General features: G+C 37.5%; 1 protein-coding gene across 2 annotated transcripts; it reads right to left on the reverse strand.

Moving 5' to 3' along the window:
- Nucleotides 1–1890: 1890 nt before the first annotated feature.
- EEF1E1 (eukaryotic translation elongation factor 1 epsilon 1) lies at nucleotides 1891–27346 on the reverse strand. Of its 2 annotated transcripts, none has more exons than XM_019666540.1 (4): nucleotides 27218–27346; nucleotides 24217–24417; nucleotides 15534–15629; nucleotides 1891–2528 (listed from the first exon to the last, which is right to left on the reverse strand). In XM_019666540.1, exons 1-4 carry the CDS (start codon nucleotides 27302–27304, stop codon nucleotides 2388–2390), a joined length of 525 nt encoding a protein of 174 aa, XP_019522085.1. In that variant the 5' UTR covers nucleotides 27305–27346; the 3' UTR covers nucleotides 1891–2387. The 2 variants fall into 2 exon arrangements, with proteins under 2 accessions (XP_019522085.1, XP_019522086.1); XM_019666541.1 differs by having other exon boundaries at nucleotides 2525–2554.

Genomic DNA, 27346 nt, shown 5'->3' on the forward strand with positions numbered 1-27346 from the left:
CTGATAGATATATCACAATAATTCTATTTTATACACTAAAGGCAATTTTAGTCACACTACTAGTCTCTTAGTAAAGGTCAAAGTACACACCCTATAAATCTTAAAGTACTGCTTAGCTAATAGTGTTTAGGATAATTGTTGAGTAGACATAGTCACTATAGGTAAAAGGATTAGCCTTAGTCACATAATTATAGGTAAAAAGGATTAAAACAGTTACTGATGAGAAATGGTCAACTATAAAAAGGGGCATGCTGTAAAATAAAGTGAGACACTTCTCTTCTTGAAAAAGCGCTCCTGTGTCTCAGTGCGTTTCCTTTTTCCTCGCAGACTCCGCCTCCACCTGAGGGAAACCCTAGACCCTGCGGGAGCTGGTCTCCCACAGTGATCAAGTGAAAAGGAAAGAGCATTTCAGGTGGAGAAATACCTGACAGAAATACCCATAATACATATCAGCATTTCTCCACGGAAATGAATTGTTTCGACTAGATACTAAGAACATGATCTAACCTTTGCCTGAAGGAGCCGGATCTCTGTATTTCTGCCCTACCTTCAACCTGTAAGATCTAAGCTGGTGGTGGGACGTCACGGCACATGGTAGCACCAGGTAGTACCTGTTGAAGCAATGTTGTGCATTTCAATAAAGAACTGACTGGCAGATGGAAGGATTCAGAGGTAAAGACTCAGAAGGTAGAAGTGGGGAGAGGGACATTTAGCAAAGAAGTCCAGAGGTGTCCTCCTACCCTTTCCTCACAGCTGACCTGAACTGAAATAAAAGAATGAAATGATTGGGATGGGAAGGCTGGGGAGCCCATCTCTTATGTACCCCGTATGTCCTGCTTGCCTCCTCCTGCACTCCAGGGGGAGAAGAGACAAGTGTGAGGCAAGGGGTAATCTGCAGCAGTGAAATATAATGTGGAATCCTTACAGCAGACCCAGCCGGGGCATGAAGTCCTCGACGGGGCCTGACTCGAGGGCACACATACTAACCCCCAAGAGTAACTTGAACCCTTTAGTCTCTGAACATGCAAATGTTATACAAGTTTACAGTTTCTAATTTAAAGGCCATTTTATAAAATTAAAAATGCTCCCAAGGACATTGAATTGTGAAACCCAATCCCATAAAAACTGTCTTGATCTACTCCAATATACTTACACATCTGGCCTAGTAAATCTCTTGCCTCAGTAACATGAAGGACAAAAATGAGGGACTCCTACAGAGAAAACCACTGAGAGCTGTCGGCTATATTGTAGGCTTTCTCACATACATTCTCTCTTTTAGTCCTCATGACTTAAGAGTTATTTTTATTTTTACATTTTATTTTTATACATTAAGAAAATATGGTGAACTGATTTGCTTAAGGTCACATAGCTAGTAAGTGATACAAGCAGGACTCCGCCAAAGGGCTGTTTCCCAAGTCTCTGCTGTTTCCACTTGACCTTTGAATCGTATACTAGTACGTAGATTCAGCATCAGCCCCCCAAAATTAAATAGTGTTAAACAGTAAGGCACTTGAAAATTCTATTTTTCTTACTGTTTGGAAATATAAGATTCTTTAGCTCTCAATAATTGCTTATTTATTCAGATAGTAAGAGTTACATGGAACTGTTAATAAAGTCTCTTTGTTCTTTACATAGTGCTTCAACAGCAGCCTTTCTATGAGAGTTGGCTTTTACTTTAGAAAAGTCTAGTCATTATCAAGTCCAAAATTAGTGGTATAGCAGGAATTTCCCATCTTTTCTTAGCCACTGCATATTCCAAGTAGCCCAACAACAAAATAGAGCCATTAACTCAAGAGAATGTATCTTATTCTATTTCCCTTTAGGACAGTTCAGTAGTTAGTTTCACCTCAATAAATGCTGACTACAGGAAAGAAACAAACAAACAAAAAAGATTTTTTCAATCACATTTACTGGTTCACATAAATTCTTGAAAACAAATCCATCTGTCTTCCCTTTCAGTATCCTTGGCACAATTTATTATGATCTTAATAAACTACTGTAAATATCTGTAAGGGGAAAATGAATTTTAAAATGGGCAACAACAGTCATTAAATAGCCATATAGGTCAACCATTAAAAGGACTTTTTAAAAAAAATCAAGCCATTGATTTGCAACTTTTATTAATACAACTTCATCTATAAAAACAAGATAATTTATAACTTGATCTTAACTCAAGTTTGGACAGCAGTTGAATTTTTACATTAAAAATTACAAAATTTCAACTAAACAACAAATAAAACATTCAGACACAAGTTTATACTTAAAAATTCTATCAATTTCAGCAAATAAAGAATGGCTGTTTATCAATTTACATTAGTCCTCTGGTCCAGAATACACTTTCTATTTAAAGTGTTTTAAATCATTCTTCTGTGCGGCAAGGATAGCTTCTAGTGGGAATTAGTATAGAGTCTGTTCTTGATGAAGACAACGCTAGACAGATGTTGCCTGATGCCTGGATAATGCTGAATGTGACAAAACCAGCGAGATACATTAAGATATTTCTCCTTTTCTTGAACTGTCAGGTCAACCTAAGTAGAGATTAAAAACACACACACAACACAGACATTACATAAGCACAACTATTAATATCATCTGAGTAGGAGATAAAAATGGGGAAAAAATACTTCCCACAGCCAACATATTCAGATAGGAGTGAAAAATCTCAGCCACTTGGAAGAGTTATCCATTTGTTTAATGCTTTTATGTTCAGTTCAAAACCAGATGTGCTATCTAGGGAAATCTCAAGTTTTTAATTAATGCCAATCTTACATTTATCCTGGATCTGGAGGCCCAAAAAGTTTGCTTTTACTTTGTTAGAAAGGAAAATAGGAGAAAGGAAGATAATAGCTTCCAAAAGACTAAGATATAGTTCTTTTGCCAGTATTTTTTAGCAAACCTAAAAAAAGAAAGGTTTATTGACATCTAACATACTGAACAAGGGAATACTATATAAACATATGTATGTACATACACATATAGGTGTGTGTATATATATATATATATGTGTGGACTACTGCTTCCTTTCTATTAAACTCTAGGGAAAAACTTTACTCAAGAAGACAATGACCCATTTAATTTTAAGTGATTATTGCTTAATATAAGAAGGGCTATTTCCAGTGGCAGATGCCTTAGATGAACAACAGACCTTCTAAATTCTGTTTGCAATAAAGCTGAACTCTGTTTTCAGTGGATGTAGCAATTCACAGAATTTACTAACAAGCTACAAGAATGCCCAGAGATTTGGTTAGAAAAAGATGCAATAAAAAACAGTTGGTGCCAATCATTTCACTGGGCTCAAAATCCAAAGTAGGTAACTTACAGACTTTTCTCTAAGACAAATTTTGGATTGGAATCATGAAGAATTGTCAAGTAAAAAGAAAGCCAGTAGGGCAGTAACTCACAGCCAGGACCCATGTAAAAATAGTGTAGTTCCTTCTCCTGGTGTTAATTCAGCATTTATTTAATAGATATCGCAAGTCTCCATAAAACTGACAGGAATGTTTACACGAAGAGAAACACCTTAGTCACCTGCCTGTGGTCCAAACCCATTAGCAGTTTGCCAGTTGGAAGGCACTTTTCTGGAAGGCACTTTTAGTGAGAGGGACGCCCTGTGACTACTCAGAATTTAGCATGTTTATAATGGTGCCCACAGCCAAATATTCTGCTGAGTGACTGGGTCAACAAAACTGAAGGACACTGTATTGTACACCTGAAGATGAAGCTGGATATTATATGTGAACTATAATTTAATAAATATATAGTCACACGATATGGAGTATAGTATAGGAAATAGAGTCAATGAAATTGTAATAGATATATGCCATGTCAGAGAGGCAATAGATTGGGGGAGGGGAGTTATCACTTTGTGAGGGGTGAAATGTGTAACTATTACATTGTTTTTTACACCTGAAACTAATAATAATAAAAAAAAACAAAAAAACTGAAGGACAAATCACTCTATATGCAGTGATTACTACAGAATACAAAATAATATTAACAATAAAATGAAAAGGTAGATACATAGTAGTTTCTCAATAAATGTCTACGTGCACTCATATTTCCGTTTTCTATTTACTAGGAAGCAATTTAAAAAGAAAAACTGATATAAGTTATCCTGTCTCCCCTTTTGCCTTTATGACATTAGGATATTATTTTATTAATATTTGATCTTTTAACATTGTCGTTAGTGGCCTCAAATGTCTACCTCTGTTGGCCCAGCTTACTTAAATTATTGGCAGTGAGTCTCGCTGCTCCTGTTAACATAGAAATTTAAGTTTCAGGCTTAAGTCCCACATCAGAGTACGAGCTCCTACAGCATATTATAAAAATATACATATTTTGTTTAACGGGGTGTAAGGTTGTGTCTAGTTATCAGACATGTTACTATAACTATTTTACCTACAATATAGTCTGTGGCATGAAGATAAAAGAATGAACACATTTGTTAAAGAAATTCCTCAAGAATGTCCTTTTCATGGTTTCACATGTAAAGAATTACATTATTCTTAACTGTCTGGTGTGCTATACATAGGTGGTATTTCAACAACCATTGTGGAATAAACTAAGTATCAGTCTATATTTCAAAAGGTAAAACACATTTTGTAAAAGAGCTCTTTTTTGGTTCTTTTTCTAAATCTTTACCATATGTGAACTTCTTCACTGATTTTGAAAGAAAATATAAGGTTTGTTAAAAGCTCGACCAGTAGTAAACATAGCTGCAAATCTAACAGGAAATGGGGGTGAGTTCTCTTAAATAAATACAAAATTCAAAATCAACTTCAACAAACGTCTTTACTGATAGTTAAAGCAAACAGAAAAACAACTTTTATTCTATCTTGATTTCATGTCAGCGGCTGAAATAGATGATCATTCAAATCTGACCACCTTCCTGCAATTCAGGCTCTTCCAAAGTGCTCCTTTCAAAAAGTCTCCACACAGCCATTTTGTGAGATATTATTTTTCAGAATGAATTAAAATGCACTGAGAAGAAAGCATTTCCAAACAATAAAGTACTAATACTTTATTTGATCTATGTTTAAGTTGCTCACTCAGATTTTGAAACAGGGTAAAAAAGAGCAATGAGTGTTTACTATTTACATTTCAGAACAGTTTGCTATTACAGAGGACTAGCATATGCTGCTACCAGGTCTATTATTTAAAATAACAAAATACAACACGCAGAAAAATCAATATTCTCCAACTTAAAAATTTCACATTTAGATTCTCTAGTGTAAGGATTATCACAGACTCACAGTACAAAATAATTTTTTTTATTATTAGTTTTAGGTGTACAGAACAATGCAATAGTTATACTTTTCATCCCTCACAAAGTGACCCCCCCTTCCCCCAATCAACCGCCCCCTCCCCCGATAGCATACACATCTATCACAATTCCATCGACTCCACTCTCCGCACTGTACTCCACATACTGTGATAACATATATATCAAATCTTAGTTGACAAACTATTATTCAATGGCAGCTTCAGATGTACAGTGCAGTGGTCAGGCCTCTACACCGTCCATGAAGTGGTCTCCCTAACAAGAGATGAGTCCATCTGACACCCTAAAAAATACTACTACATTATCGATTATATTCCCCAAACTGTCTTTCATATCCCTGTGGCAATATTGAAGTTACCAATTTATGTTGTCTCGTCCCTTCCCCTTCTCCCTCATCCCCACCCCCTCCCATCTAGCAACCATCAGTTTTTCCTCTGTGTCTCTGAGGCTATTTCTGTTTACAATGTTCGTTTATTCAGTTCTTTAGATTCCACATATAAGTGAGATCATATTTCTCCAATGTACTTATTTCACTTAGCATGATGTTCTCTAGGTCCATCCATATTTTTGCAAATGGCACAATTTCATTCTTCTTTATAGCTGAGTAAACGCCATTGTATAAATGAACCACTGTTTCTTTTTTCTTTTCTTTTTTTTTAAAGATATTATTGGGGAATTGGGGGAAGGGGAACAGTGTTGGAGACCCGGGAAAGGGGAACAGACAGGTAGACAAATTGCTGTTTTGTTCTTCAGTCTAGTTGTGGAGGACGTCACTTCACTGCCCCATGTTGGTATGATCATTATGCTCTTCCTGGGTGAGGCCATCGGTCACCAGTCACTGGATGGCCGCTCACAGTGGCTCCCGGTAGCTCACACCGGCTACCAGTTGCTCATGCTGGCTGCCAGCCACTCACATAGCTCACGGCAGCGACTGCAGCCCTGCTGCAGCCTACTCTGTCGCTGGCAACTGACAGCAGCCCAGCTCCAGGTCGAGCTGTTGTTCATCATCTTAGCTGTAGAGGGCAAGTGTCAATGGCCCTCAATGTGGGATCCGAACCGCAGCCCTGCTGCTCAGAGCTGGTGCTCCCAAGCGAGCTCTTAACCAGCTGAGCCACTTGACTGGCCCGAACCACTGTTTCTTAATCAAGTCATCTACTCTACTGATGGGCACTTTGGTTGTTTCCAAGTCTTGGCTATTGTAAATAGTGCTGCAATGAATTTAGGGGTGCATATACTTTTTTGAATTAGTGTCTTGGATTTCTCTGGATAAATACCTACCTAAGAGTGGAAATGCTGGGTCATAAGGTAGCTCCATTTCCAGTTTTTTGATAACTCCATACTGATTTCCATAATGGCTGCACCAATCTGCAGTCCCACCAACAATGCACCAGGGTTCCCTTTTCCCCATAACCTCGCCAGCACTTGTTGTTTGTTGATTTATTGATGATAACCATTCTAACGGGAGTGAGGTGGTATCTCATTGTGGTTTTTATTTACATTTCTCTAATGATTAGTGAGGTTGAACATTTTTTCATATGCCTGTTGGCCATCTGTATGTCCTCTTTAGAGAAATGCCTCTTCATATCCTCTGCCCATTTTTTAATTGGGTTGTTTGCTTTTGTGGTGTTGAGTTGCATGAATGTTTTATAAATCTTGGATATTAACCCATTATCAGATGTATCATTGACAAATATCTTCTCCCATTTAGTAGGCTTCCTTTTTGTTTTCTTGATGGTTTCCTTTACTGTGAAAAATCTTTTAAGTTTGATGTAATCCCATATGTTCACTTTTTCTTTATTTCCCTTGCCCACGGGGATATATCAGTAAAAATATTGCTCAGGGTAATGTTTGCAAATTTACTCCCTATATTTTCTTCTAGGAGTCTTATGGTTTCAGGTCTTACATTTAAGTCTTTAATCCATTTTGAATTTGTTCTTGTATATGGCGTAAGGAGGTGGTCCAGTTTCATTTTTTTGCAGTCAGTCCAATTTTCCCGGCACCATTTATTAAATAGACTATCTTTACCCCAATGTAAATTCTTGCTTCTGTTGTCATAGATTAACTGTCTGTATATGAATGGATTTATTTCTAGGCTCTCTATTCTGTTCCATTGATCTATGTGCCTGTTTTCATGCCAGTACCATACTGTTTTGATTACTGTAGCCTTGTAGTATGATTTGATGTCTGGTAGCGTGATACCTCTGGACTTTGTTCTTATTTCTCAGAATTGCTGTGGCTATTCGGGGTCTTTTATGGTTCCATATGAATTTTAGGATTACGTTTTCTATTTCTGTGAAAAATACCCTTGGTAGTTTGATAGGAATTGCATTGAATCTATATATTGCTTTAGGCAGTATGGACATTTTAACTATAGTAATTCTTCCTATCCATGAGCATGGTATGTGTTTCCATTTATTTGTATCTTATTTAATTTCTCTCTACAGTGCCTCATAATTTTCTGAGTACAGGTCTTTTACTTCTTTGGTTAAATTTATTTCTAACTATTTTATAGTTCTTGAAGCAATTGTAAATGGGACTGTTTTCTTAATTTCTCCTTCTGATAGTTTATTATTGGTATATACAAATGCAACTGATTTCTGAATATTGATTTTGTATCCTGCTACCTTACTGAATTCATTTATCAGTTCCAATAGTTTTTTGGTGGAGTCTTTGGGGTTCTCTATGTATATTATCATGTCATCTGCATATAATGACTATTTTACTTCCTCCTTACTGATTTGGATGCCTTTTATTTCTTTTTCTTGTCTGATTGCTATGGCTAGCACTTCCAGAACTATGTTGAATAAAAGTGGAGAAAGTGGACAACCTTGTCTTGTTCCTGATCTTAAGGGGAATGGTTTTAGCTTTTCCCCATTGAGTATGATGTTAGCTGTGTGTTTATAATATATGTCCTTTGTTATGTTGAGATATGCTCCCTCTATTCCTACTTTGCTGAGTTTTTATCATAAATTGGTGCTGAATTTTGTCAAATGTTTTTTCTGCATCTATTGATATAACCATATGGTTTTTATTTTTATTTTTTTAAAGATTTTATTGGGGAATTGGGGGAGGGGAACAGCACTGGGGAATCAGGGGAAGGGGAACAGACAAGTTGCTATCCTTTTGTTCTTCAGTCTAGCTGTGGAAGATGTCGCCTCACTGGCCCATGTTGGTATTATCATTGCGCTCTTCCCAGGTGAGGCAGATTGGTCTCGCCAGCCACTGGACGGCTGCTCACGGTGACACTTGGCAGCTCATACCAGCTGCCGGCTGCTCACACTGGCTGCCAGCCACACACGGTAGCTTATGGCAGCCCACTGCAGCAGGGGCTGCAGGCTATGCCGTCGCCGGTGACTCATAACAGCCCCGCTCCAGGTCGAGCTCTTGTTCACCATCTTAGCTGTAGAGGGCAGTGTCACTGGCCCCCATGTGGGATCTGAACCAGGGCTGTGCTGCTTACAGCTGGTGTCCCAAGCCAGCTCTTAACCAAAGCGCCACTCGGCCGGCCCATATTTTTCATATTGTTGATGTGGTGTATCACATTAATTGATTTCCAGATATTGAACCAAACTTGTATACTAGGGATGAACCTGACTTGATCATGGTGTATGATCTTCTTAATATATTGCTGAATTCTGTTTGCTAATATTTGTTGAGGATTTTTGCATCTATGTTCCTCAGGGATATCGGCTTGTAGTTTTCCTTTTTTGTACTGTCTTTGTCTGGTTTTGGAATCAGGGTGATAGTGGCCTCATAGAAAGAGTTTGGGAGCCTTCCCTCCTTCTGGATTTTTTGGAATTGTTTGAGTAGAATAGGTGATAATTATTTTTTGAATGTTTGGTAGAATTTACTTTGAAGACATCTGGTCCAGGGCTTTTGTTTGTTGGGAGCTTGTTGATTACTGAGTCAATTTCCTTGGTGGTAATCAGTCTATTCAGATTTTCCATTTCTTCTTGAGTTAGCTTTGGAAGGTTGTATGCTTCTAGGAAATTATCCATTTCTTCTAGATGGTCAAATTTGTTGGCATATAGTTGCTCATCGTCTTTTCTTAAATTTTTTTTTTGTATTTCTGTGGTGTCTGTTGTCACTTTACCTCTTTCGTTCCTGATTTTACTAATTTGAGTTCCTCTCTCTTTTTTTTTGATGAGTCTGGCTAGAGGTTTGTCAATTTTGTCTATCTTCTCAAAAAACTAGCTCTTGGTTTCATTGATCTTTTATATTGTTTTTCTGGTGTCTATTTCGTTTATTTCCACTTTGGTCTTTATTATCTCCTTCCTTGTACTCCCTTTGGGCTTATTTTGCTGTTCTTTTTCCAGTTCCCTGAGGTGTAAGGGTAACCTGTTCATTTGAGATTTTCCTTGCTTCTTTAGGTAGGCCTGCACTGCTTTGAACTTCCCTCTTAGGACTACTTTCACTGCATTCCAAAGATTTGGGGTTGTGGTGCTTTCGTTTTCATTTGTCTTGAGGTATCTTCTGAGTCTTCCTTGATCTCATTTTTTACCCACTCGCTATTTAGAAACATGTTATTCAGCCTCCATGTATTTCTGTGTTTTCCAGGGTTTTTTTTGTAGTTGATTTCTAATTTCATAGCACTGTGGTCAGAGAAGATACTTGATATGATTTCAATTTTCTTAAATTTATTGAGACTTGTTTTGTGGCCTAACAATTACAAAATAATTGTTGTTCTGAGACCTTCTAAATATTTGTCTAATAGTTCCCAATTTATTCTAATAATTTTTAAGGAGATCTGTTTTAGAGAATGTAAATTTGTTCACTTTCCCTCAGAAAACTGCTAGAAATACACAGAGCTTTTTCAAAATGATCAAGTTACCACTTAGCCTTTTCGTTTAAACTTTGGAGCTTGCCCCTTGAGTCTGAGAAAATTATGACTGACCTTGATTTGTTACCTCTGCTACATTTTTGGTAGATATTCTATTTCTGAACTTACTGGAAACAAACAAACACAACAGATTTTCTCCCCACCAAACTTAGTTATTTAGAACTTTTTGGATGTGATCCCCATCAACTATTTCACTTATAACAATGGTCTTCCATCATCCCTTTCTATAGTCGATTCGTTTGGTCCACCCTACCCTCCCACCTCCGCCCCTTTTTACAACAGGAAACACAAAGCAATTGTTCTGGTTACCACTTCCTGCTTTGTACTGGTCTACATGCCAGCCTGTCTACAGTGATGCTTGGCTCCTTCCACTTCATCATTCCCTTGTATTTCTGTTGGCACTCGATAACTAGTTTGAACTCTAAAGCCAAACAGATAATATTCTTAGTCACTAATTTTCCATGAAGACATGTGAGAAACACTTGAAGGGACCCATTCCAGATCAGGGTGAAACGCTGGTCTGCCACCTTTCCAACTGCACCATGCTGCCTTTGGGATGCTTTGTGGCCAGCAGTCCCAGGCTGCTCTGCAGCTATTTCTTTTACTTTCTTTCTAAGAGAACAGCATGCCTCTACTGGTGCTCTGAACTTCTAAACAAAGGGATTTCAGTTGATAACAATCTTATACTCAAGCAGCACATAACATTACAAAGAATTTTAATAATCTTGAGTAACAGTCTGTTCATAGGGGCTACTATCGACTAGTGAAATCGCTCTAAGAAAGCAATGAGTCACCAGTGTGATAATAAACAGCCACACTAGCTGGCAGTTTAACAAAGGAAGAACAACGTAATATTCCTCAAAGGGAATTAAGACAGACCAGATCTTATAATTAGAGTAACTCAGCCACAACTAAAACTGGGCTCACACTGAAATAAAATACAGTGGGATTATTTGATGACTTGAAGGTTCTCTGACTGCTGTTTTGTGCACTGCGCTGACTACATATTAAGTATTTAATAACGTGAACAAATAAATGAAGGAATAGGAGCAAAAATAAATACACCGCCAAAGCAAACAAAGCACGAGAAACTGTCTGATGAATATGAGCAGGTAGCAAGTCTGAACTTTGTATCTCCTCTGCCTGAATTTCATTCCCAGTAATCATTTTTTTTCTCATCTGGGTATATTTACACGTAACTCAACAGGGATGTCATTTAACACCACAGTGCAATTCTGTCACAGTAAGGTTTCAATCTGAGGCCTGTTCCTTGAGAAGGTGTTTATTTCTCCAATGTACTTTGCCTGCACTTGGACCAGGGTAGGAGAGATGCTTTGGTCATGAACTCATTTTAGGAACTGAAAAGGGTGGTTAACAGAGTGACTTACATATTTTTCTACTCAATTATATTTTGAAAAAGATAAGCCTAATATCCTTAATCATATATCCTAGTCACTACATATAAAGAAGATACACATTCCAAAATAGGAACTATAAGTAGGTACAGATCATTAAATATTGTCAATGTAACCCTAGTTTTAACATGCAGCATTGAATGAAATACTTTCAACCTGCTTGAAAACCAAACATCCTGGAAGACACCTAGACTCATAATTAAACATCTCTGTAGCTGGTGCTATGAATATTTTGCATTATGAAATTATGACCTTGTTCACCTAGCTGGTAAAGAAATTCCACACAAGCTCCCTCCTTCTCAGAGTATTTCCTGTCCCTACTGCATGACACGCATGAGCCAGAAGAGAGAAAAATGTAAATGCACACTTGATTTGCAAGAGTTACACTGCATTATCATCTTTTAAAAAAACAAACAAAAAACAACTAGGTGGGAGAAATGCTTTCCTTCTTAATGAAGCTTGACACTAGACGAAATCAGGCCTCGCGAAGGTCCTGACAGGCCTTCACGAGCCTGCTGACAGGCATCACATAAGATTACAGAGGACACGTCTCTAATGTGAAGCTTTTAAATTAAGTAATGCCACATTTAAATATGTTTTTAAAATGTCAACAAGTGTGTTGTTCTGGTTGTTAAGTAAGTAACGTTTTTGTTCCCGTCTATAGGTAACCATGCTCTTAGCAGCACAGTCTCATTCCAATCAAGTTATATACTCCCCAGTTGAAAGACTCCTGGGTGCAGGAAAAGGATAGTTATTATTAGATGCCCTAACAGCAAACCCTCTTTACCTTGGAGGCTTTTTGCATTTTGAAATGAGGTAGGTTGTGCTACGCCACCATTCTAAACTCAAAAGGCTATGAAAATATTTGGAATCTAGAATAGAATAAAGGGACTGATATGATCAAAGTATTTCAGCTCATCTTCACATTTCAATAAGTTTACTTTAGATTTAATTATACTGAAGTGTAAAGAGAAAGAGATTGACATGATCCTTTCCTAAATCTCCGTATTTTACTAAAAACTGAGTCTTATTCCTTTTAAGTATGGGGACCTTTGGTCCCACTTTATTCCTGATGTACCATTGTAATTATTAATAGCCCTTCTTTCACTGACAAAACTGTTGTTTTGGATGATAAATCATGTGGTCATCCTACTTATAAGAAATATTTATGCTTTAACTTATCATAAGCTTTCTAAAACAATAAAAATTCCCTTGGATAGCCAAAGCCATTCAAATTCAACAGATATTTTTCTGACTATTACATGATTCTACATTCTACTTTTCTCCTTATGCCTCTTTAATTGATCCCATAATATTTTGATCAGAAATTAGCACTAGATGCCAATTTTTCTTATTCACTGTTTTCATGTAAAAGTCTTATCTCTTTAATGAAATCAAAACTTATTTAAAAATATTTTTATACTTCTTTTATGTCCCTCAAGTACAGTATAATGGGCACATATAGTAAGTTCTTACTAAGTAAACTTGTAATAATAGAGAGTACCATGTTGAATTAAGGGTCATCCTAGGCCATTACAATAATGTTATAGAATTTAATACAATCACTTAGGGATTTTAGAGAAATAATGCTTAATAAGGAATATAAATCCAAATTGAGGAATTAGAGCTTGGGTGGGGAACGAAGAACAACTGTCATACATTACAACGGCATTTTTGATTACAAAGGCTTCCTCACATTATGACACTTGAGTCAGAGAACTGAGTTTGTCTCGGCCCTTCCAAAACCTGAGCTCTGTCTTTGCACAAAGTACTTGATGTTCTTAAGCATTAGTTTTCTTCTCTGTAATAGGAGGACAATACCACTAGTCTTACTCTCCTCCAGAGTTATGAAGTACAATGAGAAAGTACATATAAAATTCTGAAAAACATAAAAAATATGTGAATTATATTGTTCAGTGTGTATGGAAGGGAGGGCAGACTATATTCATGTGCAAGGAATTGTGTCAGGCAGTGGTGTTACAAATATGAATTGCTACAATCTCTGACTCAAGCAGTTTATAATTTAAATTAAAGATGGTGAAAATTTCCAAGAATTACAGTAGAAAATGAAACAAGTCAGAACTGAGGTGGTGTGTGAGGTACAAGAAGAAATGGAGCAAAGAGCATCTGAATATGCTTTAGGAGCCTGAGAGGGCTCCACCAGGAAATTAGTGCCAGAGCTGAGTGATACCTGATGAAACACAAATGAATTTGGGAGGAAGATAAGGGCTGGGCCAAGGAGCAAATGAAGAGCAGTGCAAGGACGCTGAGCAGAAAGAGCCAAGGGTGAGGAGACTCCAGGGAACACATCATGGCTGAGAGAGAGGGGTGTTGAGAATGATGGAGATGAGGCGGGGTCGCGTAAAGAAGGGGCTGAGGAGCTACTTACGTATTTTGAGAAATAAAAAGATACATTCATGAGAAAAATCGTTCCAGTGGCAATAAAGGCAGACTGTAAGAGGTGAGACTGACGGCAGGAGGCCATTTCAATAGCAGACAAAAGATAATTAATTCTGGAAGTAGGCCATTTCATCCAGGATCATAGGAAGAGACACATGTGAGAGGATCCATGAGGTGGAAACAGCAAGACATGACTGACTAGATGAATGAGGTGAAGAATATAGAAAAATGTATGAGTTCTTTTTTTCTACAGGGAGAAGACAGGTGTGGGAAGGAGGTTTTAGGTAGAGAGATACCTAGGAAGGTACAAACTCTAACCCAAACTGCCTAGTTTCCAGAGCTGCTTTTGACAATTACTTGGGTGGTCTCAAAGAAGACATCTGACCTCTATGCTTCAGTTACTTTGTATGTAAAATGGGGATGATAAGTGTACCCATCTCACAGGGCTATTATAAGCACTAAATGAGGTAACATTTGTAAAGCATACAGAACAGTGCCTGTGGAACATAGTGAGTGCCATCTAATTGTTTGTAAATAAATTTATGATGGGAAATGATTTAAAGTAAAGAGGATGACCAGACAGAGAAAAAATTTTTAAGATATGAGAAAGGATATGAAATTTCAGACGAAATCCAGAAAGTGGACAGGACGTGGAGAGGGAGTTGAGGTAAGAGGCCAGGTGAACATATTAGCCTAGGAGAAAAGCAAGGTGATGCTTTCTGAAGCCAGAAATAGCAGACAAGATGGATGAGGTGCATGTAGAAGAGCTGGAAGATGATAGTATTTAAACTATGGCCTCCATTTTCTAGCTGAATAAGGGGTGAAGGCTCTGTGATAAGGACTGAAGATAAAGGGGGAGGTAGAAGGGAGGGGCTTGAGGAACATCCTAAAGGTCTGGAATTCTGCCTGGGAGAAATGAAAGCGCTGAGCCATAAGAAAGCGGAGCTGAAACTGTACAGTATAAACTCAGAGTACCAATCTGTAGTTTTATAAGTTCTCCAACACAGCTCTCAGCCTGGATATAAGATTGAAGGCATTTATTTAGACTGATCAAGAGCTGGGGATTTACAAAGAAAGGGTGGTGAATATATGGTGGAACAAAGAAGCTGAACACGCTATCTTAAAAGGGTGTAGTTGAAATTACATGAAAGGGGATCCAGGTTGGATGGGGAAGAAAGTATACAGGTTAGGAAAAAGGGAAGGAATCCAGTTACCTCAGATAAGGATGGCATTAGGGAGTGAGAGATTAAGATCTAAGGGTAAGAGGTCCCACAGAAGATGGGGTGCTAGAATTAATATGTAGAGGTGGAGTGAAATGGTTACCATGGGGTCCAGGTAATGATGACCATCAAGTCCAAAGGGTGGCAAGAGAGGTAGTTGCAAAGAAGAGCAGAAGCAAGAACAGGAATCAAGCAAGTCAAGGAACAGGAAGCTACCATGTTTCATGGATGCGTGGAAGGAATATTTACATAAGGTACCCCGTATAAAAATTATTCCTTTCATTTTTATTTGCTAAATTGAAAATAGATTTAAATTAAAACCAAAAAATCATCTCAACATTACAGAAAAAGATGTTAATAACTACTCAAATACTCACTATAAAGCGATGAAGTCCATAGTATAGTAGGATATCTGCTAGGGTGAAGTTATATCCTGTAAGGTAGACTTTATCTTCAAGATATGAATTAAGATCCTAGAAAAAACAAAATGTTAGTTTAAAAAACAGTAATAATAAAGTTAACTACCATATCATTTGACTTAAAACATTTAGATGTCTATTAGAAAACAGAGTGCTGACATTTAATTTAACAAATTTAATCTTTGACATTAATAGATTCAGATTCACTCAAAAATCACAAATCATACCAATCATCTCATTTTAAAAAATAAGGTAAACACTGTTAGTCTTATTTTATTTTAAATAAATAAGAAAACATTAGAAATGATATTCAAAGTAATCATTTCAGACTTCCAACTTTTATTTTTGGGGGAACATTTTATAAATCATGATGGTAGATTTATTTTTTCCATTAAAATATAAAAAGCTCCTCAACAATTTCTATCTCTTAAGAAAATTATAACTTATTGGTTTGTTTCATTTTTATATATATTTAAAATTTTTAATTGCAGAATATATGTAACATAAAATTTACCATCTTAACCATTTTTAAATGTATACCGTATTTTGCTGTGTATAATGTGCACTTTTTTTGCCCAAACTTGTGATGGAAAACTAAGGATGCACATTATACATGGGTAGTACTAATTCCACATCTATATGAATGTTTTTAATTCTTTTATTTGTGCTTATTAGTTAAAAGCGTAACTCTAGAAATCAATAATGATATCCGCATGCAAAAGAATAACCTGGAATACAATAAGTGGTTCTGTTGAACTTACGACGAACTTACAACAACGAAGAAGAGTTTGTGGCCTTCTGTGATATGTAAATATCATAAATTTGTTATTGGTACATAAACTTTCTTGTACCATAATATGTTAAAAAAATAAATGCTAAAATTCCTTTATACCTAAACGTAAACAAATAAAAATTTGAATTAAAAAATTGAAATGAAAGATTTATTCCCTGAAAGTTTGAGCCAAAAATGTAGGAGCGTATTATACACAGGAACTCATGATACATGGTAAAATACTGGTAATTCAGTAAGTGTTAAAGGTATTCACACTTTTGTAAAACCAATCTTCAGAATTTTTTCATCTTGAAAAGTTAAAACTTTATATCTATTAAACAACTTCCCATTTCCCCCTCACCCCAGGCCCTGGCAACTGTCATTCTGCTATTTCTATGAATTTGACTATTTTAGATACTGCTTATAAGTGGAATCACAGAGTATTTGTCTTTTTGTAACTAGCTTATGATTTTACTTGGGATAATATCCTCAAAGTTCATCCATGTTGTAGCACGTGTCAGGATTCCCTTCCTTTTTAAGGCTGAATAATATTCCATTGTATGTATATTCCACATTTTATCCATTCATCTGTCAGTGGACATTTGGGTTGTTTCCACCTCCCAGTTATTGTGAATAATATTGCTATGAGCATGGCTGTACAAAATGTTTAAGACACAGTCTGAATTCTTTTGGGTATATATCTATAAGTGGAATTACTGGATCTTTTGGCAATTCTTTTTGTAATCTAGTTATACTATTTTACATTCCCACCAACAACGCACAAGGCTTCTGATTTCTGAAAACCCTCGCCAATATTTGTTATTTTCTGTTTCTTTGGTATAGCCAACCTAATGGATATGAGGTGATAGCTCACTGTAGTTTTGATTTACATTTCCCTAATGATAAGTTAATGTTGAGCATGTTTTCATACGCTTGTTAGCTTTGTATATCTTCTCTGGAGAAATGTCTACTCAACTCCTTTGTTCATTTTTTTATATTGGGTTCTTAGGATTTTTGTTGTTGAGTTTTAGTAGTTCTTTATACATTCTGGAGATTAATCCTTTATCACATATATGATTTGCAAATATTTTCTCCCATTCCATGGGTTGCCTCTTCACTCTGTTGCTTGAGTCTGTTGATGAACAGCAGTTTTAAATTTTTATATAGTCCAAAATTTCTTTTACTTTTGTCATCTGTGCTTTTGATATCATATCTAAGAAATCATTGTCAAATCAAATGATGTGTTGTTTTCCCCTATGTTTTCTTCTAAGAGTTTCATAGTTTTAGATCTCAACATTTAGGACTTTATTTTGAGTTAAATTTTTTTTTAAGTCAGAATCATGTTAGTATAAATTAGGTACTTCAGAGTTAATTTTTATATATTATGTAAGCTAAGACTCCAACTTCATTCTTCTGCAATTGGATATCTAGTTTTTCCACACCCAAAGACTCCAGGTTTAAACACCATTTAAGTCTACAGAAAGCTCTCTGTCATTTGTTCTCCAGACAATTACCATCAATTTTTAAATATATTTGAATGTTAATTTAAGTATATACAAAAAAGAATTCATTTGAAATCATTAAAAAAGAAAACTCGGGCCGGCCAAGTGGCGCGATGGTTAAGAACTGGCTTGGGATGCCAGAGGGCCCCGGTTCGGATCCCACATGAGGGTCAGTGACACTGCCCTCCACAGCTAAGATGCTGAACAGCAGCTCAACCTGGAGCTGGGCTGCCATGAGTTGCCGGCGATGGCGTAGGCTGCAGCCCCTGTGGCAGTGGGTTGCCATGGGCTACCGTGTGTAGCTAGCAGCCAGCATGAGCGGCCCTCAAGCCACCATGAGCGGCCCGTCCAGAAGCTGGCGACTGATCTGCCTCGGCCGGGAAGAGCTCAATGATGGTGCCGACTTGGGCCAGTGAAGCAACGTCCTCCACAACTAGACTGAAGAACAAAACGACAGCAACTTGTCTGTTCCCCTTCCCCCAATTTCCTACCACTGTTCCCATCCCCCCAATTCCCAAATAAAAATCTTAAAAAAAAAAAGAAAAAAACTAATAAGCACTGAGCTCCCTAAATAGCTAGTAGGCACTTTTGAAGGAAAAAATATTTAAAGTACATGTTAAACATTAAAAGGTCCTAATCTAAATTTGAATTATTGTCTGACAGACCAGAATGAATAAATCAATTAGTTTCCTGAAAAAAGGAAAAAAAAAAAACCTAGATAAAAAAATATTATATGAATACTTTTGGTCCCTTTCAAAATCAACATATAACTTAACAGCACAGGAATTTGTATTGAAGTACATTGAAATTAAAAAAGACAAAAGATTCGTATAACCTTTAGATAAAGGTTTATAAATAGGTTATATGAAGTATTAATGGATATTCTCACAGGCTCCTCTAATGACTAGTTATAAAACACTGCCCAGTAATTAATAGCATTTATTGTGGAAAAATTCCTTAAACTGTAGAGAGAACATTTTGTTTTCTCAAATTACACCCCAAATGCCTGGCACACAGTGGTTCAGTAACCAGTAAATGTTCACTGAACTGAATTTAATCTCTTTTAATTTGCCCACATTTTCATCTAAAGAGAGTAATTTTCAAAATGGTATATGAATATGAATATGGACTGCTAGCGCTGGTATAGATGAGGGCATAAATGAGGAGACAAATTCAGAAGAATCAAAATAAAATTTGGGTAAGGAGGGTAAAATATATTGGTGTATTAGGAGTTATCACTTAAATTTCTACAGTAATTTGTTGAATGAAGATGGTTTCTCTTCAAATGTTTTCAAATGAAACAACTTTGATAAAGTACACGAATAAAATAAATACATCTTCATTTAATTTTAAGAACCATTTTAAGCTCTGAAACAATAATTTAACACTGCTTTGTATAGAATATATATTCCTAAAATAGAATCTATATTTACGTTTTAGTTATACAGACTCTTAAGGTTACAGTCATAACCAAAGACAAAAAACTATGATTAGGTAATATTTTTTCTGATTAGTAATACTAATTTCTGATGGTCATTTTCTTTCTTTTTTTTTTTTTAACATGTCTTTCCAATGCCATCGCCAAACTTTAAAAAATATTTCCCCCTGGGACTACCTGATTTTTCTTGTTCTTCCTAACTAATTTAGAAAAGCAATATAATAAACAACTATGTATCTTCCATATAGATTCAACAGATGTTAGCATTGTGCAATGCCTGCTTTTTAAAAGTACGTATTACAGATAGCAGAGTCGTGCAGCAGAAGCGTGCTGGGCCCATAAAAGTACATATTACTGTACTTGTGAGCCATTTAAATTTAGAATCATGGTTTTAGCATTGAAATGGAACTTTGGAGAGTAAGAATTAAGCCCATTCACAGTATCCTATTAGCAAGAGTTTTAAAAATATGTAATAAAAAGGTAAATATCCCAGTCTGAATGGGCAAAGAATATGTATAAGCAAATTTTTAAAAATGAAAATGGTCCTAAGGATTCTGAAAAAAATGTCATAGCATTAATAACTTTAAGAAGAAAAACACAAAGTAAAGAAATCACTTTTTGTTTCATTTGTTTTGGTAATGAAATTGGGGTGGTGAAGGAACAAAAGGGTAATATCCACGTTAGCAAGGGTTTTGTGGAAGAGGCCACTCTCATATACCACCAAACTATAATAATACACTTTTCTGGAGGGCAAATGAGCAACATAGCCTTAAAAATGTATACATAGTTTTTGGTCCAGCAATTTCCCCTGTAGGAATTTAGCCTAAGGAAACAAATGGGAATGTGCTAAAATATTTAGCAACAATCTAAGAGTAACTACACAGGGGATAGGCTACTTATGTTCTGGTACAACTATATGATGAAATACTAATAAGTTATCAAAAAGATAGTATAACAAAGGAACAAGATAAACAAATTAAAAAAAACCCTCACTGACACAGACAAAAGCCTAGTGGTTACCAGGCGGTAAGGGGGTGGGGAGATGGTAGAAGGAGAGGGGTCAAATACATGGTGATGGGAGAAGAACTGACTCTGGGTGAACACATAATGCAATATATAGATGATGTATTATAGAATTGTATGCTTGAAACCTGTGTAGTTTTATTGACTATTGTCACCCCAATAAATTTTAATTAAAAAAAAAGATAGTATAAGTGAATATTTATGGACATGAAAAGATGTTCACAAGATACTGTCAGTGAACAAAATAAAATAGTGTCCAATAACTACCCATTTTTAAAATAAAACACACATACCTATATCTGAAAAGAAAAAGCATGAAAGAACACAAAAGGGGTTCAATAAATATTTGATGACTGACCATAAGCATTATTAACAAGTCTCTTGATGATGGAACCACAAGTGTTTGAAATTTCTTTTATTTGCTTATTTATATTTCCTAAATTTCTATGATATTTATTGCCTTTAAAAAAAGCTATCATAAAACAGCAAAAAGCAAAGTGAAACAGAAAACATCCCTTTCTCATCAGTGCTCAGATGGCCAAAAATCACATTGCAGTCCATTATCCACACAATTGTCTCCCCCACTGGTACGAGTTCTATAAAGGGAAGGACTTATATGTGTATAAATGGGTCACTGTATCACTAGCTCCAGAACTGTATCTGACACATTGCTGTAGGTTCAGATGATCAAACTGTGGCAGAGCATGGGCCACAGCCCAAATCACCCAGCTCCTCGTACATTTCAAAAATGGTAATAGTTCCAGCAGACTGTCCTAATTGAAATTTCAGATGATTACCTATTACAGATACAATGTTTTGGTGCAATTACTATTATGCTCCTAATACTGTTGTGGGCCAACAGAGTAGCCCCCCCCCAAAAAAAAACCCTTTTGTTTTCTTTCCTATAGAAATGTTAAGTCTCCTCCCTAGTTCCTTAGTTTCTTAGCTCTTGGCTTTGATTACTCTTCTAAGAAGTTTCTGAATCCTAAAAATTGCTCCTAACCTGAATCATAGAATTCTTCTACACCCCTTGCTTCTTGATTGTCTGTAAATCAGTTTCTTAATCCTAAACAATAGATTGTTCATAGAAATCTCCTACCCCTGCTTCAGATAACTACTTAAAAGCCTGTGACTTCCTAATATCCCCCAGGCCAGTAAGCTTAATGCCAAACCCATTCTGGGCCCAGACAGCTGACACCACCTGAGTGACAGGCTGAATGGCCACAGGTTTCTTAAGAGTTAGCAGATTTATTAATTAAAATCTATTTTTTCCTCATTCAGGGACCTTGGGGATACAGATGATACCCCAGCAAGATTGCCAGTCACAACCAAAGAAGCCAACAATGGTCTTCCAGGCAGAGATCAAGACGCCTTTTTCTCATCTGAGACTAGACAGGGTGAGAGTTCCGTGAATCCCCCAAATAGGCAAGGACACCTCTATGCCCCTGCCCAGCAGGAAGCAGATACAGAAGAAGAGACCTCCTGTCCCTCAGCTTCCTATAGAGAGATTTTATGGGGATCACGTCTCTCAAGGGGAAAACAAGGCAGGCAGTTAGAGGCAGGCATTGGGTCTCTGCATTCCTGCACATCCACAGAGTGCAACCACCCAGGAGACCTCCCCTCTCCACCCAAAACTCCCCTTGTATTGTAATTACCTACCCCTGCGGGAAAACAAATGGGCACAAAATACCCAACTAGATCAGACCAGTCACTCACACCTGTGCAGTATCTCTTGTCAATCAAGGTGCCAATCAAGTGGTCCCATGCCCAGAGGGAAACAGCGCATTCTAGAGAAAAAGGGATAAAAACTCCAAGTCCTGGGAAGTCCGCTTTTTGACTGCTTTTGACACCTTCCTCTTTTTTTTAGCTGAGCCATCCTGCCACCTGTTGGCAGCTCCGTGGCAGCTCAGCTGGGGCTGTGAATCAAACCAGTGACCCTGTTGTTTGGAGCTCACATTCTTGAGTGAGCTCTTAACCAACTGAGCCACCCAGTCGGCCCTGCCTTCCTCCCTTTTTTGAGCCTCACCTTTGCGTGTGGCCTGCTCCAAACCCTGTGGAATGTAATTTCTCTTCTAATGATGGGCCCTTGAGCCATCCTCTACTCCTCGAGCCCACTTCTATTTCTTTAAAGTATACTATCTCTTCTAATAAACTGCTTTTTCACTACTTTGCCTCGGTATCTCATTCATTTCTTTTCTCGAGTTGCCAAGGACCTGGACTTCACACCGAGAAGGGCCCACTCCCCGACAATACCATATCTATGAATGTAACTTTTGAACTTATAAACCCAATTAAATGAAATTTTGCTCCTATCTTTCAGAAGTAAGTACTTTATTACGCTTTCTTTTGGAAAACTGTAAGAGTTATATTTATTTCTTACTTGCCTGAAATCTCACATTCACTTAAGAAATTAGACATGCTTGTTTCCCTCTGGAAATGCTGCTGAGCATGGCAGGGGGCAGAGGGGAAAGTCAGTATGAATATTAAGAATGAATAGTCAGGGCCGGCCGAGTGGCGCGATGGTTAAGAACTGGCTTGGGACGCCAGAGGGCCCCGGTTCGGATCCCACATATGAGGGCCAGTGACACTGCCCTCCGCAGCTGAGATGCTGAACAACAGCTCAACCTGGAGCTTGGCTGCTGTGAGTTGCCAGCAACGGCGTAGGCTGCAGCCCCTGTAGCAGTGGGTTGCCATGGGCTACCGTATGTAGCCAGCAGCCAGCGTGAGCGGCCAGGCAGTGAGCGGCCGTCCAGAAGCCGGCGACTGATCTGCCTCGCCTGGGAAGAGCGCAATGATGGTGACAACTTGGGCCAGTGAAGCAACGTCCTCCACAACTAGACTGAAGAACAAAACGATAGGCAAACTTGTCTGTTCCCCTTCCCCCAATTCCCCAGCACTGTTCCCATCCTCCCAATTCCCCAATAAAAATCTTTAAAAAAAAAAAAAAAAGAAAAGAAAAAGAATGAATAGTCAGCATGATAGACCTATAAAGGAACAAGCCCCGAGATTTATTTTCTATCAATTCTCTTGATGAAATCTATCAAGAATATAGTTTAAACCATTTTCCCCAGGGTGATAAATGAAAAACTTTCACTATTATAAGATCTTCTTACACAACTTATATTACCAATTTATATGATAATGGGAACAAAATTAGGAAACAGAAGGGGTTCCTGAAATGATATGTGATTGTCTAGATGATCTCTAAGGTTCCTTCAAATTTTAAGGTTTTATAAAATTTTACAAGATTTTTGCTTTATTTTTATAAAAATAATTAACAAAAATAATTCCATTTGTAATGTTTTTCATTCTTGGTGACCCTGAAGCCATATTAAGTTTATATTTTATAAAATAGGTTCTTTTATTCCAATTTGACTTCTTGGAAAAGAAAATACAAATCCTAAAGCTATAAGTCTCAAGGGAGGGAAATGTGGGCTTTCTCACATCAATCTGACACTGTTTTTCAAATTACAATCTCCAAAGATTCTGATTACCTCTTATCTTTGAGAAAGTATTTTATTGCTTAGGGAATCAGGACTGCCCATGGGAGAATAAATATTAAGCAATCACTTAAAAAAAGTCATACAAAGCTGTAATGATTGACTATGATGAGTATTATGAAGGAAAAGCACAGGGTGCTGTGTTATGAAAGAAAAAGCCTACAGAACAAGGAACCACATCTGTTTGAGAGAGTAGTCAAGGACATTTCTGAGAAAGGAGTATCTGAGCTGAGATCTGAAGGGGGAGGGCTGGCAGAGTCTGCTCCAGGCAAAGGTAACAACAAGTCCAAAGTAACCTGAGGCAGAAGGAAACAAAGCCAATAGTTTCAGCTATTGAATCTCAGGGAAGAGAGAGCCCTGTAGCAATAGTTCATGAATTTCAGCATATAAAGAGAAGTCCTCATACCTTCAACAGAATGCGGATATCATCTTTATTGGTGTGTCCATCTACTCGAGTTACTCTGTATTCTAACCATTGTTGAACTATTGCTTTTTCTTCTGCAGTGCTTCCAAGCAAATATTCTTTGTTGGCTTGCTTGACTAGATGAGCTGCTATAGTAGTCAATCCTGTTAGATTTGGACCATTGTTTGTTTGAAGAACTGGAATCTTGAACAGAAAAAAAAGTTCTTGAAGTAATTTTAAAGACAAATACCATCGCGACTCTTAAGTTCAAAGTAATTGCTAAACCCCTGAACTGTTTTTTCCAATCTCTAAGATTTTACTCTAAATTACTGAATTACATAAATGAAAGTCAGGAAAATAGCAGTTATGTAATTTACATTTGATAACAGATGCTTGATGATGAAACTGGTAATAACATTGTAGTAATCAGTAGAATGTTTCTACATAATTTATAACTGTGTGTATAAAGAGAGAAAACAAAAATCCTAATAATACTGCATCAATTTCCATCAAGTTTACCCATACCCTGGCTTTAGCAAGGGGAACATGCTTAAATAAACCCAACTTCTGTAATAACAAAAATAAGAACGTTACAGTTAACAGGAGTTCATGATGATATAGTTGGAAACACTAAATGGGATCTAGGCTGTTTTTAGTGATATGTAACCTAATACAATTAGCTATCTCATTAACTAGATGTGGACTGTGATGGTGACTTGGTTACCACGGACTGCATATTCATCAATTTTGCAGTCATTTCAGCCAATATTTTTTATTTTTAGAAACATTCCAAAATATAATTAGAGCTACTGATAATAAAGTCTGGGCTTCAGGTAGCCATCTGAAAAATAATCCTACTTTTTATGTTTCCCCTATTATAACGGCAATACAAAAGGCCAGATCATAAGAAATTGCTAATTAATTTAAATGTTCTTGATGCATAACTAAGTGAAACATTATGAGAAATTTAAAAGAAAATGGAAAGCATCATCCAAAGGGGAGACTGACCATTATAAATAACAGGTATACAATCTAAATGACCTATGCAAACGAAAAAAGAATAACATTCTTGGGAAGCCTGCTGCTCTTTTTAGCCATGAAGGAGTATCGTATACTCGTCTAGTGACTTACATGTTTCAGGGTACTTTCATACTCACATCTAGGTCAACAGGACTCTGCAGTATATGGGGAGATTACCATTTTATGGCTAGAGTAAAAGGTTACTTCCTGCAAGTTAAAGTAAGTAACTAATTCCTATCCCTAGTGACATTATAGTAGTCTTTAATAGAGGAATGTTTATGGTGCATTATCTGCTTAGGAGCAAATCTTTTATGAAAGAATGAAACCAAACAAACCACCATGGACACTTTTCTGAACCGAGTGACATCTTCTCAAGGAGAGCCTCAGGCAGGTCCCCCAGGAGGTGTTCCAGAAGAAGGCATTGTCATCACAGGAGATGACAGCTCCATGCCAATGGGACAAGGTATGGAGGTGGAGACAGTGATGTTGAGGGTCCTGACCCTGTGTAGGCCTGGGCTTATGTGTGTGTGTGCGTCTTAGTTTTTAACAAAAAAGTTTAAAAAGTAAAATAAAACAAAATAAGATAAAAAAAGAAAAAAGCATATAGAATAAAGATAAAAAGACCGAAAATATTTTTGTACAGCTGTACAATGTGTTTGTTTTAAGCTGTGTTTTTATAAAAGTAAAAAAGTTTTGTTTATAGTTTTTAAAGTAAAAAAGTTATAGTATACCAAGTTTTAGTATTGAAAAAATTTTTAAATAAATTTAATGTAGCCTAAGTGTACAGTGTTTACAAAGTCTACAGTAGTGTACAGTCATGTCCCAGCCTTCACATTCACTCACCACTCACTGACTGACTCACCCAGAGCAACTTCAGAGTCCTGCAAGCTCCATTCATGGTAAGTGCCCTTCCTATACAGGTGTACCATTTTTTACCTTTTATACCACAATTTTACTGTACCTTTTCTATGTTTAGAGACAAATACCATTGTTACAATTGCCTACAGTATTCAGTACAGTAACTAAATACTGTACATGCTTGTAGCCTAGGAGCAACAGGCTCTCTCTGTACCATGTAGCCTAGGTGTGTAGTCGGCTATGCCATCTAGGCTTGTGTAAGCGCACTCTTATGTTCTCACAAGGACAAAACTGACCATGCATTTTCCAGAAGGCATCCACATCATTTAGCAACACATGACTGTACAGCCAAAGTTGCCTTCCTACAATCATTCTCTTCCTCGAATATATTCCCTCCACTACAAACAAGGATCTTCATAAAACACACAAGTGCTTGAGAAATCTGGGTCCTTACACCTCACCAGTCAATCCCATACAGTTTAACTTTCACCCTCATTCTCTGCACATTGCACACTGAATTGATATCACAAGGCCTCAGAAAAGCCTTCCCTGAATCTTCTAGATCCATTCATTGTGTACTCTAAACCGCCTGCTTCGATGCATCACTCTTCAGCATTGTAATGAAAATAGCTGCAATGTTTGTCCACCCAGCTAAAAAAGCAAGATTCCTGAGGGGAGGGAACGTGTCAGCCTTAACTATGACCGCTGTATTCCCCAGGCCCAGCACAGTACTACTTGGCATCCTGTTAGCTGTCTGGAGTAGTTGCCGAATACCGAATGAAAGGTACTGTCATAATTAACTGCTGTCATTGAACTCAAACGCAGGGCCTCCAGGTTGGTTAATCTATGGGCTCTTTGAGGACCCTCCTCGCTTTCTCAGAATAGAATGACGAGGACTTACTGAAAGGAAAAGTTCAGGCCGGGCCCGTGGGGAGCAGGTTCGCCCTCCTCTTTCCCGGAGCTAGAGCGGCACGAAAAGACCCAGAGGCGCCAGCCCGACCCGCGGCACAGACACGTGGGGAGGTGAAGGGCCGCATTCTCACTCCGTCTGACCCGGCTGCTGAGTCCGCCCTACGTGCCTCCCCCTACTCCCTCTTCCCTCCACGCCGCCGCCGCCGCTTCTTACCTGGCGTTCACCGTGAGCGTTGTATTTGTTCCCTTTACTCAGCCCCAGGGACTTCTCCAGCAACGTCAACTCTGCGACTGCCGCCATCTTCCGGCCTCACCTCCCCAGCAGGGGCGGAACCGAGACAGC

Source organism: Hipposideros armiger, unplaced genomic scaffold, assembly GCF_001890085.2.
Source record: "Hipposideros armiger isolate ML-2016 unplaced genomic scaffold, ASM189008v1 scaffold_474, whole genome shotgun sequence".
Lineage (NCBI taxonomy): Eukaryota > Metazoa > Chordata > Mammalia > Chiroptera > Hipposideridae > Hipposideros > Hipposideros armiger.

Coding starts and splice junctions, on each gene's coding strand:
- EEF1E1 (XM_019666540.1), bottom strand. CDS start 27,304: ATGGCGGCAGTCGCAGAGTTGACGTTGCTGGAGAAGTCCCTGGGGCTG. Junction 24,418..27,217: donor ACGCTCACGGTGAACGCCAG/GTAAGAAGCGGC, acceptor TTTCTGTTCAAG/ATTCCAGTTCTTCAAACAAA. Junction 2,529..15,533: donor ATGGACTTCATCGCTTTATA/GTGAGTATTTGA, acceptor ATCTCTACTTAG/GTTGACCTGACAGTTCAAGA.